The sequence below is a fragment of the Cetorhinus maximus genome, chromosome 1 (assembly GCF_964194155.1).
Source record: "Cetorhinus maximus chromosome 1, sCetMax3.hap1.1, whole genome shotgun sequence".
In the NCBI taxonomy this organism is placed as follows: Eukaryota; Metazoa; Chordata; class Chondrichthyes; order Lamniformes; family Cetorhinidae; genus Cetorhinus; species Cetorhinus maximus.
The window spans coordinates 186,681,366-186,699,800 of NC_135879.1; the positions used below are offsets into that span (position 1 = coordinate 186,681,366).

Consider the following 18,435-nt stretch of genomic DNA (forward strand, 5'->3'; position numbering starts at 1 on the left):
TTTTTGGTGCTTGTCCATGCAATGCTAAGCTACAATTTTTTCAAGAGTGTACAAAGTTAATCAGAGATTTAAAGCCTCCAACGCTTACACTGTGTTCTCTATTGTATGGATGAATAGAATGTTCTGTAGAAAAACTGCAAAATCTTTGTTTTCAGTTTTCTGCATTTTCCTTGTCTTCTGCTGAAGAAGCATAGAAGTTTACAGCAGAGACAGAGAAAGAAAGACTTGAACTTATATAGCACCTTTTATGACCTCAGGATGTTTCAAAGCACCGTACAACCAATTAAGTACTTTCGCAGTATAGTTGTAATATAGCAAACGTGAGTCAATTTGAGCAAAGTGAGATCCCACAAACAGCAAAGACATTATGATTAAATAATTTGTATTTGTGATGATTTGAGAGACAAGTGTTGACCAGGACAATGGGGACAACGCCTCTGCTGTCCTACAACATAGGCCTTACATCCGCCTGAGAGTGCAGCTGGGGCCTCATTTTAACATATCATCTGAAAGACTGTGCCTCTCTACAAACAGCACTCCCTCACTACTGCACTGTAGTGTCATCCGAGATTTTTGCATTCAAAAATCTGACCTTGGGACTTGATCCCACTACCTCCTGATTCAGAGGCCAAAGTGCCACCAACTGAGCCACAGCTGACACTAGAAGGCCATTTGGTTCATACTTTCAATGTTTTGAATTGCTCCAGCAAAGCGTCACTAAGCCCTAAGATAAAAGCAAAATACTGTGGAAGCTGGAACTTGAAATAAAACCGGAAAATGTTGGAAAAATTCAGCAGCTCTGGCAGCATCTGTGGAGAGAGAAACAGAGTTAATGTCTCAAGTCCATATGACTCTGACGAAACGTTAACTCTGTTTCTCTCTCCACAGATGCTGCCGGACCTGCTGAGTTTTTCCAGCATTTTATGTTTTTATTTCAAAACTAATCCCACCCCCTGCTTTTCCATAACCACGCATCCTGCCCTGCTTTAAATGTTCATTCGTTTTTACCTTAAGAAGGCCTCAATTGATGGTGTTGTCTTGTAATTTTATGCCTGCCATTTGTATAGCATCTTTAATGTAATAAAATGTCCCAAGGCGCTTCATAGAAATGTAATCAAACAAAATTTGATGCCGAAGATACGTGACTAAATGCTTGTTCAGAGATGTAGGTCTTAAGAAGTTTGGAGAGGAATAGGAAGAGCATTCCAGAGTTTAGGGCTTAAGACAGCTGGCCGCCAAAGGCAGTGTGAAGGAAGGACAAGAAGCCAAAGTTAGAGGAACACCAGGGTTCTCTTGAGGGTTGTAGGGCTGGAGGATGTGACCATTCTTCACATATGAATCTTGAGTGTAAATGTCAGCACTTGTAAACTGTTGGAGGCACTTTACTTGATGACTGAGGCTATGCTTACCTGACGCTCACCAAGTAAATGCCAGGACCCTGCATCACTTTCTGTTCTGTTTCCTCTTTGGTTAGTAGTAATGATGCACCATCAACCCAACTGAGATAAGCTAAGAGACTAAATTGTACAACTTTGCAATTTCTGGCTCAGTAGTATGTTGCCTCTGTGAGCTTTAGCTGGAGCACATAATTTTGTTGTTAGCCTTGGAGGGATAAGAACTTGATATTCTTAGCATTTGCCTTACAATTAAATTCCCCTTTAATTTATTTTATTGGTCTCTTCATTTATAATTTTTAAACTGCTTCTAATTATTAGTCTATTATTTATCAGATTATTTTGGGACTGAAAATTTAAATTTATTATTGCTAAATAATTATTATTGATGGGATTAAAATTTTATTTGTTTTGATTACTGAATAGCATAATATTAGGTATGTAATCTTTATCCAAATTCTTTGATGATATCTTATCATTTGTATATCTTTTTTTAAAAAAAAAACATATTTGCTGGAAGGGGCTTGGTATATTTGTGAAATTAAACTTAGGCTAAATTTTAGTCAACCTATCATTCTTTTAAATAGAGAATGCAGTTGGATATCATACTGACCAGCCTACAAGATCAGTCCCACATCGCATCGTTGCTAGGTTACAGCTCACCTGCTGACATACCAGAAGGCTTCGCACAGTGCTACTCTTCTGATCAGGACTCTTCCAAGTCGGGGAATATTGACCACTTACACTTAGCAGAAATCCTTTTGAAAACTCTCTTGAGGAACATCGGTTTCTACACGGTAAGATTTTTAAGAATTTTCTATTTTAAGTGAGAAATTGATATTTTCTTTTGAACTGTTGCTTCAATTTTCTTGATTGCCTGTTTCAAAAGGAGCGAGCTTTTGGTGAGCTGGAGAAGAACAGTGATAAACAACAAACTAATACAACGCATACAGAAAGTGAACCGCCTTCCCATGTACATCAGCTGCTCTCTGCATTGCATAAACATTTGCTGGCTCACTGTTACTCGAATTCTACTGCTAAGGTAATTTCAATATGGAAGGCAGAATGTGATTTATCCATTCTTTTTATGAAAAACATAGTTATGGCATACTTGGGAGTAATTGCAATTAAATAGTCCAATCTCAGGGTTGGTGAGGAATGTAGGAGAGGATACCAGGAGCAGCACCGGACATACCAGAAAATGAGGTGCCAACCTGGTAAAGCAAAAACACAGGATATATGCATGCTAAACAATGGAAGTAGTATGCTTTATACAGAGCTAAATGCACGGTCAACCAATGGATCAGATCAAAGTTCTGCAGTCCTACCACATCACGAATTGCGGTGGACAATTAAGCAACTAACTGGATGAGGAGGCATCACAAACATTCTCATCCCCAATGATGGAGGAACCCAGTCAATGCAGAAGACAATTTGCAGCGATCTTCTGCCAAAGGTACCGAGTGGAGGATCCCCTTTTTATTATTCATTTACGGGATGTAGGCTTCGCTGGCTGGGCCAGCATTTATTACCCATACTAGTTGCCCTTGAGAAGGTGGTGGTGAGCTGCCTTCTTGAACCGCTGCAGCCCATGTGGCATAGGTACACCCACAGTGCTGTTAGGAAGGGAGTTCCAGGATTTTGACCCAGCGACAGTGAAGGAACGGCGATATATTTCCAAGTCAGGATGGTGAGTGACTTGGAGGGGAACTTCCAGGTAGTGCTGCTCCCATTTATCTGCTACCCTTGTCCTTCTAGATGGTAGTGGTTGTGGGTTTGGAAGGTGCTGTCTAAGGAGCCTTGGTGAATTCCTGCAGCGCAACTTGTAGATAGTACACACTGCTGCTGCTGTGCATAGGTGATGGAGGGAGTGAATGTTTGTGGATGTGGTGCCAATCAAGTGGACTGCTTTGTCCTGGATCGTGTCCAGCTTCTTCATTGTTGTGGGAGCTACACTCATCCAGGCAAGTGGGGAGTATTCCCTCACATTCCTGACTTGTGCCTTGTAGATGGTGGACAGGCTTTGAGGAGTCATGAGGTGAGTTATTTGTCACAGGATCCGTAGTCTCTAATCTGCTTTTGTAGCCACAGTATTTATATGGCTAGTCCAGTTCAGTTTCTGGTCAATGGTAACCCCCCCAGGATGTTGGTAGTGGGGGATTCAGTGATGGTAATGCCATTGAACACCAAGGGGCGAATGTTGGATTCTATCTTGTTGGAGATGGTCATTGCCTGACACATGTGTGGCGCGAATGTTACTTGCCACTTGTCAGCCCAAGCTTGGATATTGCCCAGGCCTTGCTGCATTTGTACATGGACTGCTTCAGTATCTGAGGAGTTGCGAATGGTGCTGAACATTGCGCAATCATCAGCGAATATCCCCACTTCTGACCTTATGATGGAAGGAAGGTCATTGTTGAAGCAGCTGAAGATGGTTGGGCCTAGGACACTACCCTGAGGAACTCCTGCAGTGACGTCCTGGAGCTGAGATGACTGACCTCCAACAACCGCAACCATCTTCCTTTGTGCTAGGTACGACTCCATTGGAGAGTTTTCCCCCTGATTTCCATTGACTCCAGTTTTGCTAAGGCTCCTTGATGCCACACTCGGTCAAATGCAGCCTTGATGTCAAGGGCAGTCACTCTCACCTCACCTCGGGAGTTCAGCTCTTTTGTCTATGTTTGAACCAAGGCTGTGATGAGATCAGGAGCTGAGTGGCCCTGGCGGAACCCAAACTGAGCATCAGTGAGCAAGTTATTGCTAAGCAAGTGCCGCTTGACAGCACTGTTGATGACCCCTTCCATTACCTTACTGACGATCGAGAGTAGGCTGATGGGGTGGTAATTGGCTGGGTTGGATTTGTCCTGCTTTTTGTGAACAGGACACACCTGGACAATTTTCCAGATTGTCAGGTAGATGCCAGTGTTGTAGCTGTACTGGAGCAGCTTGGCTAGGCGCACAGCAAGTTCTGGAGAACTAGTCTTCAGTACTATTGCCGGAATATTGTCAGGGCTCGTAGCCTTTGCAGTATCCAGTGCCTTCAGCCGTTTCTTGATATCACGAGGAGTGAATCGAATTGGCTGAAGACTGGCATCTGTGATGCTGGGACCTCCAGAGGAGGCCGAGATGGATCTTCCACTCGGCACTTCTGGTTGAAGATTGTTGCGAATGCTTCAGCCTTTTCTTTTGCGCTGATGTGCTGGGCTCCTCCATCATTGAGGATGGGGATATTTGTGGAGCCTCTTCCTCCAGTGAGTTGTTTAATTGTCCACCACCATTCACAACTGGATGTGGTAGGACTGCAGAGCTTAGATCTGATCCATTGGTTGTGGGATCGCTTAGCTGTGTCTATCACTTACTGCATATGCTGTTGGGCACGCAAGTAGTCCTTTTTTATAGCTTCACCAGGTTGACATCTCATTTTTAGGTATGCCTGGTGCTGCTCCTGGCATGCCCTCCTGCACTCTTCATTGAACCAGGGTTGATCCTCTGGCTTGATGGTGTTTGAGTACAATTCTGTTGCTGAGGTCAGATTGTGTTTGAGTACAATTCTGCTGCTGCTGATGGCCCACAGCACCTCATGGATGCCCTGTCTTGAGTTGCTAGATCTGTTCAAACTCTATCCCATTGGTGGTAGTGCGACACAACACGATGGATGGTATTCTCAATGTGAAGGTGGGACTTTGTCTTCACAATGACTGTGCAGTGATCACTCCTACCGATACTGTCATGGACCGATGCATCTGCGGCAGGAAGTTGGTGAGGATGAGGTCAAGTATGTTTTTCCCTCTTGTTGGTTCCCTCACCACCTGCCGCAGACCCAGCCTAGCAGCTATGTGATTCATGATTCGGTCGGCTCAGTCAGTAGTGGTGCTACCGAGCCACTCTTGGTGCTGGACATTGAAGGTCTCCACCCAGGGTACCACCCTCAGTGCTTCCTCCAAGTGGTGTTCAACATGGAGGAGCACTAATTCATCAGCTGAGGGTGAGTGGTGGGTGGTAATCAGCAGGAGATTTCCTTTCCCATGTTGGACCTGATGCTATGAGGCTTCATGAGGTCCGGAGTTGATTTTGAGGACTCCCAGGGAAACTCCCTCCCAACTATATACCACTGTGCCGCCACTTCTGCTGGGTCTATCCTGCCGGTGGGACAGGACATATTCAGGGATGGTGATGGAGGAGTCTGGGACATTATCTATAAGGCATGATTCCATGAGGATGACTATGTCAGGCTGTTGCTTGACTAGCCTGTGAGACAGCTCTCCCAATTTTGGCACCAGCCCCCAGATGTTAGTAAGGAGGACTTTGCAGGGTCGACAGGGCTGCAATTGCCGTTGTCATTTCTAGTGCCTAGGTCGAGGCCGGGTGTTCTGTCCGGTTTCATTCCTTTTTTGTGACTTTGTAACGGTTTGTTATAACTGAGTGGCTTCCTAGGCCATTTCAGAGAGCATTTAAAACTCAACCACATTGCTGTGGGTCTGGAGCCACATGTAGGCCAGACCAGGTAAGGACGACAGATTTCCTCCCCTGAAGGACATTAGTGAAACAGATGGGTTTTTACAACAATTGGAAATGGTTTCATGGTCATCATTGGACTTTTAATTCCAGATTTCTTATTGAATTCAAATTCTACCATCTGCTGTCCCGGGATTCAAACCCAGGTCCCCAGAGCATTACCCTGGGTCTCAGGATCACTCATTCAGCGACAACACCAATACGCTATTGCCTCCCCCTCCCCCTTAGCTCAAGTGTTCCTCGGTGCTCATGGTCCAATCGTCTTCAGTTGCTTCATCAATCATCTTCTCTTCATCATAAGGTCAGAAGTGAGGATGTTGCTGATGATTACACAGTGTTGAATACAAATTATAACTTCTCAGACCTCCTCTTGAGGTCCCCAACTTCACAGAATCACAGATGCCACTCTTCCACCAATTCAATTCACTCCACATGATATCAAGAAATGGCTGAAGGCACTGGATACTCCGAATTCTGTTGGCCATGACATTTTAGCTGATGATTTGTGCTCCTGAACTGGCCTCGCCTCTAGCCAAGCTGTTTCAGTACAGTTACAACACTGGCAATTACCTGACAATGTGGAAAATCATGCGAGTATGTCCTGCCCACAAAAGGCAGAACAATCTAATCCAGCCAATTACAGCCCCATCAGTCTACTCAATCATCAGCAAGGTGATGGAAGGTATAAAAACAAAAAAATGCGGATGCTGGAAATCCAAAACAGAAACAGAATTACCTGGAAAAACTCAGCAGGTCTGGCAGCATTGGCGGAGAGGAGTACAGTTGACGTTTCGAGTCCTCATGACCCTTCAACAGAACTAAGTAAAATTAGGAAAGCAGTAAAATATAAGCTGGTTTAAGGGGGTGGGGGGGGGCGTTGTTGGGACAAGCAGCCAGTGATAGGAGGAGATAACCAAAAGCTGTCACAGACAAAAGAACAAAGAGGTGTTGAAGGTGGTGATATTATCTAAAGGAATGTGCTAATTAAGAGGATAAGACAGGACAAGCAAGGTACAGCTAGCTCTAGTGGCGGTGGGGGAATACTAAAAGGTAGAAATAAACAAGTGGAAATACATTTAAAATTAGTGGAAATAGGTGGGAAAAGAAAAAATCCAAATAAATTATTGGAAAAAACAAAAAGGAGCGGGAACAAACAGGAAAGGGGTGGCGATGGAGGAGAGAGTTCAAGATCTAAAATTGTTGAACTCAATATTCAGTCCGGAAGGCTGTAAAGTGCCTAGTCAGAAGATGAGGTGCTGTTCCTCCAGTTTGCATTGAGCTTCACTGGAACAATGCAGCAAGCCAAGGACAGACATGTGGGCAAGAGAGCAGGGTGAAGTGTTGAAATGGCAAGCGACAGGGAGGTCTGGGTCATTCTTGCGGACAGACCGAAGGTATTCTGCAAAGCGGTCACCCAGTCTGCGTTTGGTCTCTCCAATGTAGAGAAAACTGCATTGGGAGCAACGAATGCAGTAGACTAAGTTGGGGGAAGTGCAAGTGAAATGCTGCTTCGCTTGAAAGGAGTGTTTGGGCCCTTGGACGGTGAGGAGAGAGGAAGTGAAGGGGCAGGTGTTGCATCTTCTGCGTTTGCATGGGGAGGTGCCGTGGGAGGAGGAGTAGGGGGTGATGGAGGAGTGGACCAGGGTGTCACGGAGGGAACGATCCCTATGGAATGCCGCCGGGGGGTGAAGGGAAGATGTGTTTGATGGTGGCATCATGCTGGAGTTGGCGGAAATGGCGGAGGATGACCCTTTGAATGCGGAGGCTGGTGGGGTGGTAAGTGAGGACAAGGGGGACCCTATCATGTTTCTGGGAGGGAGGAGAAGGCGTGAGGGCGGATGCGCGGGAGATGGGCCGGACACGGTTGAGGGCCCTGTCAACTACCGTGGTTGGAAAACCTCGGTTAAGGAAGAAGAAGGACATGTCAGAGGAACTGTTTTTGAAAGTAGCATCATCAGAACAGATGCGACGGAGGCGAAGGAACTGAGAGAATGGGATAGAGTCCTTACAGGAAGTGGGGTGTGAGGAGCTGTAGTCGAGGTAGCTGTAGGAGTAGGTAGGCTTGTAATGGATATTGGTGGACAGTCTATCACCAGAGATTGAGACAGAGAGGTCAAGGAAGGGAAGGGAAGTGTCAGAGATAGACCATGTGAAAATGATGGAGGGGTGGAGATTGGAAGCAAAATTAATAAAATTTTTCCAGGTCCCGACGAGAGCATGAAGCAGCACTGAAGTAATCATCGATGTACTGGAGAAAGAGTTGTGGGAGGGGGCCGGAGTATGACTGGAACAAGGAATGTTCCACATATCCCATAAAGAGACAGACATAGCTGGGGCCCATGTGGGTACCATAGCCACACCTTTTATTTGGAGGAAGTGAGAGGAGTTAAAGGAGAAATTGTTCAGTGTGAGAACAAGTTCAGCCAGACGGAGGAGAGTAGTGGTAGATGGGGATTGTTCGGGCCTCTGTTCGAGGAAGAAGCAGAGAGCCCTCAGACCATCCCGTTGGGGGATGGAGGTGTAGAGGGATTGGACGTCCATGGTGAAGAGGAGGCGGTTGGAGCCAGGGAACTGGAAATTGTTGATGTGACGTAAAGTGTCAGAGGAATCACGGATGTAGGTGGGAAGGGACTGGACAAGGGGAGAGAGAAGGTCATCGACAGTGCTATCAAATGGCATTTAGTCAGCAATAGCCTGTTTACTGATGCTCAGTTTAGGTTCTTTCAGGGCTACTGGGCTCCTGACGTCGTTATAACCTAGGTCCTAACATAGACAAAAGAGCTGAACTCAAGAGGTGAGGTGAGGGTGACTGCCCTTGACATCAGGGCAACATTTGACAGTGTGGTGTTGAGGAGCCTTAACTCACTTAAAAATTGGTCCACAGCCTTTCTCTGCAATATCCTCCAGCCCTACTCCCTAACCCCTGACCTATGGCCCCTTGGTCTCTGACCCCTTACAAATGCTCTCTTCCTTCTGTTCCAATATTGGTGATGGGATCTCAAGGCTTTTCAGCCCTTCTCTCTGGAACTCTCTCTCTAAGCACTTCCATCTTACAACTTCAATTAGATCATTGTTGATCTGTTCCTCAGCTCCATTTATCACATTTGTTCCATATCCCTTACAACTCTTACCCAACAAAAACCTATCTATCTTAGTTCTGAATTTTTCAATGGACCCCAAGTCTCCACCAGTTGAAAGATTATTGAGCACCAAGGAAGATGGTTGCAGTCGTTGGAGGCCAATCAGCTCGAGCATTCCTTAGTGCCCTCGGCCCAATCACCTTCAGTTGCTTCATCAATCACCTTCTCTTCATCATAAGGTCAGACATGGGGATGTTGCTGATGATTACACAGTGTCGAATACAAATCACAACTTCTCAGACAGTGAAGCAGTCTGTGCTTGCATGGGGGAAGACCTGGACAACATTCCGGCTTGAGCTGATAAGTGGCATGTAACATTTGCGTAATTGCCAGGCAGTAACCATCTCCAAAAAGAGAGAATCTAATCTTCTCCCCTTGACATTCAACAACATTACCATTGCTGAATCCCCTATCATCAACATGCTGGGGGTCACCATTGACCAGGAGCCTAGCTGCACCAGCCATAAAAATACAATGGCTATGAAAGCAGGTCAGAGGCTGAGAATTCTGCAACAAGTGACTTGCCGTCTGATTCCCCAAAGCCTGTCCATCATCAACTTAGTACACAAGTCAGGGCCCTAGGAAACTGAAGGCATAGCTACCAATGGTGAAGCAATTAAAGTTGGAGATGCTCAAGAGGCCATAATTTGAGGAACGCATATACCTCGGGGTGCTGGCACCAGTACTGGGGTTAGAAGGGAGCTGTTCTGGTGGGATGGGCTTTACTTGAACCGTGTTGGGACCAGTTTCTTGGTGAATCGGATAAATAGGGCTATAGAGAGGGCTTTAAACTAAATAGAGGGGAAAGGGTTCTGGAAAGGGGATACGAAGGCTTACAAAGCAAAAGGATATGGCAGCATTGCAGGGCAGCTATTTAGATAATGATAACCAGAGTGTACAAACATAAAGGAAAGCAGCAAATAGGATCAAAGGGGGAAAAATGGTAAAAAGGCAAAATTAATGGCTCTTTATTTAAATGCACGTAATATTTGGAACAAAATAAATGAATTAACGGCACAAATAGAGGTTAATGGGTATAATCTTATAGCCATTATGGAGACATGGTTACAAGGAGATCAAAGCTAGGAACTAAATATTCAGGGTGACTTTTTGAAAGGACAGGCAGGAAGGAAAGGGTGGTGGGGTAGCTTTGTTAGTGCGAGATGGAATAAGTGCGTTAGCAAGAAATGATCTTGCATCAGAAGATGTAGAATCCATATGGATGGAGGTAAGAAATAACAAGGGGAAGAAGACACTGGTGGGAGTAGTCTATAGGCCCCTTAACAGTAGTTATACTGTAGAACAGAGAATAAATCAGGAGATAATGAGGGCATTTTAAGAAGGCAGTACATTAATTGTGGGTAACTTTAATCTTCATGTAGGTTGGGAAAATCAAATTGGCAGAGGTAGCCACGAGCATCGGTCTTCATGGTAGAAGACACTAATAGCATTCGGAAAAAATAATAATAATCACGGGGCAAAGGGGGTGGAGGAAATAAATACAATAACTATCACTAGAGGAAAAGTATTAGGGAAACTAATGTGGCTAAAGGCCGATAAGTCCCCTGGACCTGATGGGTTACATCCTAGGATATTAAAGGAAGTAGCTACAGAGATAGTGGATGCACTGGTAGTAATCTACCAAGAATCATTAGATTCTGAAAAAGTGTCAAAGGATTGGAAAACTGCCAATGTAACACCCTTATTCAAAAAGGGAGGGGGACAAAATCAGGTAACTATAGGCCAGTTAGCTTGACATCCATCAATGGGAACATTTTAGAGTCTATTATAAAGGATGTAATAGCAGAGCATTTAGAAATGCATAATATGATCAGCAGAGTCTGCATGACTTTATGAAGGGAAAATCATGCCCGACAAATTTATTAGAACTCTTTGCGGAGATAACAAGCAGGATAGATAAAGGGGAACCAGTAGATGTAATATATTTGGATTTCCAAAAGGCATTCGATAAGGTACCACGCATAAGGCTACTTAATAAGATAAGAGCCTATGGTGTTGGGGTAGTATATTAGCATGGATAGAGAATTGGCCAATAAGACAGAGAGTTGGTATAAGGGGGGCATTTTCAGGATGGCAATCTGTAACTAGTGGAGTGCCACAGGGATCAGTGGGGTCACAATTATTTACAATATTAATAACTTGGATGAGGGAAGTGAATGTATTATCACCAAGTTTGCAGATGACACAAAAATAGGTGGGAAAGCAAGCAGTGAGGATGACACAAAGAGTCCACAGAGAGATATAGACAGGTTAAGTGAGTGGGCAAAACTTGGCAGATGGAATATAATGTGGGGAAAATGCGAGGTTTTGCACTTTGGCAGGAAGAATAGAGGAGCTGAATATTATTTAAATGGAGAAAGACTGCAGAAAGTTGCAGCACAGAAGGATAAATCCCAAAAAGCTGGCGTACAGGTTCAGCAGGTAATAGGAAAGGCAAATGGAATATTGGCCTTTATTTCAAAAGGAATGGAGTATAAAAATAGGAAAGTCTTGCTAAAACTATACAAGGCACTAGTTGGACCACACCTAGAATACTGTGGACAGTTTTGGTCCCCTTATCTAAGGAAAGATATACTGTCATTGGAGGCAGTCCAGAGAAGGTTCACTAGGTTGATCCTGGGTATGGCGGGATTTTCTTATGAGGAGAGGTTGAGTAGGTTGGGCCTGTACAGATTGGAGTTTAGAAGAATGAGAGGCGACCTTATTGAAACATATAAGATTCTCAGGGGGCTTGACAGGGTAGATGCTGAGAGGTTGTTTCCCCTTGTGGAAGAGTCTAGGACCAGAGGACATAATTTCAGAGTAAGGGGTCGCTTATTTAAGACAGAGATGAGGAGGAATTTCTTCTCTGAGGGTAGTGAATCTGTGGAATTTACCACAGAGGGCTGTAGAGGCTGGGCTGTTCAATACATTCAAAGCTGAGCGAGACAGGTTTTCAATTAGGGAATCAAGGGTTATGGGGGAAATGGCAGGAAAGCAGAGTTGAGGATTATCAGATCAGCCATGATCTCATTGAATTGCGGAGCAGGCTCGATGGGCCAAATGGCCTACTTCTGCTCCTACGTCTTATGGTCAGTTATGAGGCTGGAGCAGATTGCAGAGATGGGGAGGAATGAGACTACAGAGGGATTTGAAATTAAGAATGATAATTTTAAAATCAAGTCTTTGCTTGACTGGGTGCCAGTGCGTATCAGCAAGCACAGGGGTGATAGGGAAACAGGACTGGCTGTGAGTTAAGATATGGGCAGCAGAGTTGTGGATGACCTCAATTGTACGAAGGCTAGAAAGTGGGAGACCCGCTGGGATTGTGTTAACATTGACAAGTCTAGAGATCACAAAGGCATGAATGAGGGTTCAGCAGCAGTTGAGCTGAGAGGGGCAAAGTCTGGCTATGTTTAGAGGTCGAAATAGACAACCTTAGTGATGGCACGAATGTGAGATTACAAGTTCATCTTGAGATCAAGTGTGACAGTAAGGCTGCAAGGGAACTGGTTTAATCTCACACTGTTTCCAGGGAGAGGGATGGAGTCAGTAGCTAGGCAACCAAGTTTGGAGTGGGTACCAAAAACAATGGCTTCAGTCTTCCCAATATTTAAGTGGAGGAAATTTGTGCTTTTCCAGTACTGGATGTCAGATAAACAACAGTGGAGGAGTCAGTCAAGGTGGTGGTAAGGTAGAGCCAGGCATTGTTTGTGCACATGTGGAAAATGATGCTGTACTTTCAGATGATGTCGACAAAGGACAGTATGTAGATGAGAAGTAGGCGGCCAAGGATCGATCCTTGGGGAACACCAGAAATAATGGTGCAGGAGCAGGAAGAGAAGTCATTGCAAGTGATATGATTACATAGATAAAGGTTTAGCTGACCCTACCTAGGGAAAGAGTAAGGAGAGGAGGCTACAATTAGTCTTAATGTCCCTTTCCTACAGAAAGGCTAAAAATAGCTAGATTCTTTCTTCTAATTGTTTTCCAGTAATGACTTACTCTTTCTACACTCTTCCCCTACTCACCCCACATTTTGCAACTGTACAATATGTGCTAGGGTAAAGGGACAAGATTAATCTCTTTTACTATGGCTCCAATTGAGTGTCCTGCAACGATGTTCAGGCCCACAAATGTTTGCTTGTTAGAGGGAAGCTGGTACTCTTGAATGCTGTTTGAGAAATGAAGATTAATGGTCAATGCCCATAGTGCAGAACATCGAAGGTTGAATAGAACAAAAGAGATCTGGTATGTCAGGAATGAGTGATTAAGCGATGCCTAGCTCTGTTTTATCAGAAATTTGTTAAGATGATGACTAAGTAGAAAGGGGAAGTCATTATTTTGATAATTCTGACGAGGTGTTGGCAACTAAGCATTTTATGAATGGGTTAATCGCAATGTCCTTTATTTTAGGATCACTTAAGTGTAGATTTGCTGCATAAACACGTACAGTTGCTGCTGCTATATGCATCCGATACCTACAGGCGATCTGCTGTTCTTCTGAAAGAAAGCTTGCTGGATAAAAGCGTCACAGAAAAATTGCACGGTAAGTACCTCACCTTATCCTGTGCATTTGTCTTCACAAAAATGTAATTTGTATTTTTCATTGTATTATAACAATTCTTTGGCCCCGTGCTGTTGTACTTTTGCCACTAACTACATCCTCCTCTCAAAAATTAACCAAGGCTAAACTAAACAGTTCAGAACCTCACCATTTTTTTCCAAAAATATACTTTATTCAGAAAATTTATGGAAGTACAGTATATGGCTATTCAAAGTTGACATTATATAAGGTGCAAAACAAATCCGTTTCTTTTAGCACTGTGAGTTTCTCACTGCATTTATAATTACAGTTAATATTTACAATATTTATTTCATTTCAAACATTTAGCCCAGGAGGTTTTACATAGCCCCTCAGAGTACTATGGCAGGAGGGTCTTAAACAATGGCCTTTCCCTAATGCATTTTGTGGCAGCTGCCCTAAACTTCAATGCATCCCTCAGCACATAGTCCTGGACCTTGGAATTTGCCAGTCGTGGATAGTTCTTTGCACTGGAAGATCAACAAGTTTTGGGCAGTCCAAGGAGTGCCTTTCACTGAGTTGATGCTCTTCCAGCAGCAATTGATGTTTATCTTGCTGTGCTTCCCTGGGGACAGCCGATAAAGTGCAGAGTACTGCGCTATAAGCTGCTCGGGATGAACCTCAAAACAAAAACACTACATCTTGTTCCAGACCAGCTTTGCAAAGGCACATTACAGAAGGAGTGGAAAACGGTCTCTTCCCCACCCCAGCTTCCGCGAAGACATATGAACATACAAATTAGAAGCAGGAGTAGGCCACTTGGCCCCTCAAGCTTGTTCTGCCATTCAATACGATCGTGGCTGATCAGATTTTAACCTCATATTCTTGCCTACCCCCGATAACCTTTCACCCTGTTTATCAAGGATCTACCTACCTCTTCCTTAAAGATATTCAAGGACTCTGCCTCAACCATCTTTTGAGGAAGAGTATTCCAAAGTCTCTCATCCCTCCGGAGAGAAAAAAAAATTCCTCATCTGTCCTAAATGGGCGACCCTTTATTTTTTTGAAACAGTGACCCCAAGTTCTGGGTTCTCCCACAAGAGGAAATACCCTTTCAATACTCACCCTGTCAAGGCCCCTCAGGATCTTACATGTTTCAATCGAGTCACCTTTTACTGTTCTAACTCCAGTGGATACAAGCCTAGCCTGTCCAACCTTTCCTTACAAGATAACCTGCCTATTCCAGGTATTAATCTAGTAAACCTTCTCTGACCTGCTTCTAATGCATTTGCATCTTTCCTTCAATAAGGAGACCATTACTGTAAACAGTACTCCTGATGTGGCCTCATCAATGCCCGGTATAACTGAAGCATAACCTCCCTACTCTTGTATTCAGTTCCCTTTGCAATAAACGATAACATTCTTTTAGCTTTGCTAATTACTTGCTGCATCTGCATACTAGCCTCTGGTGATGCATACACTAGGATACCCAGATCCCTCTGCATCTCAGAGCTCTGCAATCTCTCATCGTTTAGATAATATGCCTCTTTATTTATTTGTCCTGCCAAAATGGACAACCTAAAATTTTCCTACATTGTACTCCATTTGCCAGACATTTGCCCACTCACTTAGCCTATCTGTATCCATTTTGTAGCCTCCTTACGTCCTCTTTACAACTTACTTCCCTACCTACCTTTGTGACATCAGCAAATTTTTCAACCGTAGAATCGGTCCCTTCATCCAAATCATTTATATAAATTGTAAAGAGTTGAGGCCCCAACACTGATCTCTGTGGCACACCACTCATCACATCCTGCCTACCAGAAAATGAGCCATTTATACCTACCCTCTGTTTCCTGTTAGCTAGCCAATCTTCTATCCATGCCAATATGTTACCCATTACACCATAAGCTTTTATTTTCTGCAATAACCTTTGATGAGGCAGCTTATCAAATGCGTTCTGAAAATCTAAGTACGGCACATCCACCAGTTCCCCTTTATCCACAGCACCTGTTACTTCTTCAAAGAACTCCAATAAATTGGTTAAACATGATTTTCCTTTCACAAAGCCAAGTTGACTCTAGCTGATTACCGTGAATTTATCTAAGTGTCCTGTTATGACGTCTTTATTAATAGCGTTTAACATCTTCCCTGTGACAGATGTTAGGCTAACTGACCTGTAGCTTCCTGCTTTCTGTCTCTCTCTCTTTTTGTATAAACGAGCTACATTAGCTATTTTCCAATCTAATGGAACCTTCCCTGAATCTAGTGAATTTGGAAAATTAAAACCAACGCATCAGCTATCACACTAACCGCTTCTTTTAAGACCCTAGGATGAAATCCATCAGGACCCGGGGACTTGTCAACCCGCAGTTCCAACAATTTTCTTAGTACCGTTTCCTAGGTGATTGTAATTTTCTTGAGTTCTCCCTCCCTTTCAATTCCTGATTTACAGATATTTCTGGGATGTTACTTATATTCTCTGTAGTGAAGACCGATGCAAAACGCCTATTCAATTAATGTGCTATCTCCTTATTTTCCATTATTAATTCCCCCGACTTAGTTTCTATAAAACCAATGCTCAATTTGTTAAGATAAAGGCAAAATACTGTGGATACTGGAAATTTGAAACAAAAACAAAAATTGCTGGAAAAACCCAGCAGGTCTGACAGCATCTGTGGAGAGAAAGACAGAGTTAACGTTTCGAGTCCGTTCTGAGAAGAGTCATGCGGACTCAAAATGTCAACTCTGTCTTTCTCTCCACGGATGCTGTCAGATCTGCTGGGTTTTTCCAGCACCTTTTGTTTTGGCTCAGTTTGTTAACTCTTTTTTAAATATCTGTAGAAACTTTTACTGTCTACCTTTATATTTCTAGCTAGCTTTACTGCCCTCCTTATTAATCTTTTAGTCATCCTTTGCTGTTTTTACATCCCGTCCAATCTTCTGACTTGCCACCCATCTTTGCACAATTATATGCTTTTTCTTTAAGTTTGATACTATCTTTAACTGTTTTTAGTTAACCACGGATGATGGATCCTCCCCTTGGAATTTTTCATTCTTGTTAGAATGTATCTATTCTGTGAATTCTGAAATATCTGCTTAAATGTCTGCCACTGCATCCCCACTGACCTATCCCTTAACCTAAATTACCAGTTCACTTTCGCTAGCTTTGCTTTCATGCCCTTGTAATAGCCTTTAACTTTAAATTACTAGTGTTAGACCCACTCTTCCCTCCATCAAGCTGAATGTAAAATTCAACTATATTATTATCACTGCTACCTCGGGGCGCCTTCACTATGAGATCATTAACTAACCCGATCTCATTGCATAGTACCAGGTCCAGTGTAGCCTGCTCCCTGGATGGCTCCAGAACGTGCTGCTCTAAGAAATTATCCCTAAAACATACTATGGATTTGTCATCTATGCTACCTCTGCCCATCTAGTTGTTCTATTCTATATGTAGAGCAAAATCCCCCATGCTAATCACCATACCTTTCTGACAAACTCTCTCTATTTCTTCTTTGATACCCTGTCCTACTGTGTGATTACTGTTAGGGGGCCTGTACTCCACTCCCACAGATGACTTCCCTAGTTATGTGATATGCAAGAACAGGAATCCCAGCATGGTTCAGGTCAAGACCGCCCCAACAGTCCAGCCCCCACTATCCCTAATACTGATGCCAGTGCCCACGAACTGGAACCCACTTCTCCCACACCAGTCTTTGAGCCAAACGTTCTTCTCTCTAATATTTTTTGCCCAATGCCAATTTGCATGTGGCTCAGGTAATAATCCAGAGATTATTACCTTTGAGGCTCTGCTTCTTAATTTGGTACCTAGCTCCTTATGCAGAGCCTCTTTTTCCTTGGCCTGCCTATGTCGTTGGTACGAACATACAAAATAGGACCAGAAGTAGGCCATTCGGCTCCTTGAGTCTGCTCCGCCATTTAATAAGACCATGGCTGATCTGTTTGTGTTATGGATTCCACATTCCCATCTACCCGCCCTGATAACCTTTGGTCCTCTTGGCCTAACAAGAATCTATCTACCTCTGCCTTAAAAATGTTCAATGACCACGCCTCCACCGCCTTCAGAGGCAGAGAGTTCCAAAGTCGCACAACCCTCTGCGAGAAAAAATTTCTCCTCATCTCTGTTCCAAAAGGGCGAACCCTAATTTTAAAACTGTGCCCCCTAGTTTTGGACACACCCACAAGAGGAAACATTTCCACGTCCACCTTGTCAATACTGTTCAGGATCTCATATACTTCAATTAAGCCACCCATCACTCTTATAAACAAGCCCAGTCTGTCTAACCTTTCATCATAAGACACCCCATTCATTCCAGGTATCCATCTAGTAAACCTGCTCTGAACTGCCTCCAAGGCATTTACATCCTTCCGCAAATAAGGAGACCAAAACTGCACACAGCATTTAAGATGTGGTCTCAACAATGCCCTGTATAACTGAAGCATAACATCCTTACTTTTATGTTCAATTCCTCTCATAATATAAGATAGCATTCCAGTAGCCTTCTTAATTACTTGCTGTACCTGCATGCTAACTTTTTGTGACTCATGCACAAGAGCACCTCGATCCCCTTGCACCTCTGAATTCTGCAGCCGTTCTTCATTTAAGTAATACTCTGCTTTTTTAATTCTTCCTGCCAAAGTGAACAATTTCACATTTTCCTACATGAAAGTCCATCTGCCAGGCTTTTGCCCACTCACTCAACCTATCTATATCCGTGTGCAACATCCTTATGTCCTCTTCACAATATACTTTCTTAGCTTTGTTTGTGTCATCTGCAAATTTAGTTGTCATGCTTTCACACCCCTCTTTTAAGTCATTGATATAAATTGTAAT

General features: G+C 43.6%; 1 protein-coding gene across 8 annotated transcripts in view; it reads left to right on the plus strand.

The window, feature by feature from the left end:
- LOC144685847 (putative E3 ubiquitin-protein ligase HERC1) overlaps positions 1–18,435 on the plus strand; it is a 429,767-nt gene that overhangs the window by 104,854 nt on the left and 306,478 nt on the right. For all 8 annotated transcript variants that reach the window (XR_013577800.1, XM_078550801.1, XM_078550834.1 and 5 more), the window contains 3 exons: positions 1,982–2,191; positions 2,284–2,436; positions 13,466–13,598. Coding sequence is in view for 7 of the 8 variants with exons in the window: in XM_078550801.1 (XP_078406927.1) it covers positions 1,982–2,191; positions 2,284–2,436; positions 13,466–13,598 (496 nt within the window). In the remaining variant the exon portion in view is untranslated. The remainder of the gene's footprint in view (positions 1–1,981; positions 2,192–2,283; positions 2,437–13,465; positions 13,599–18,435) is intronic.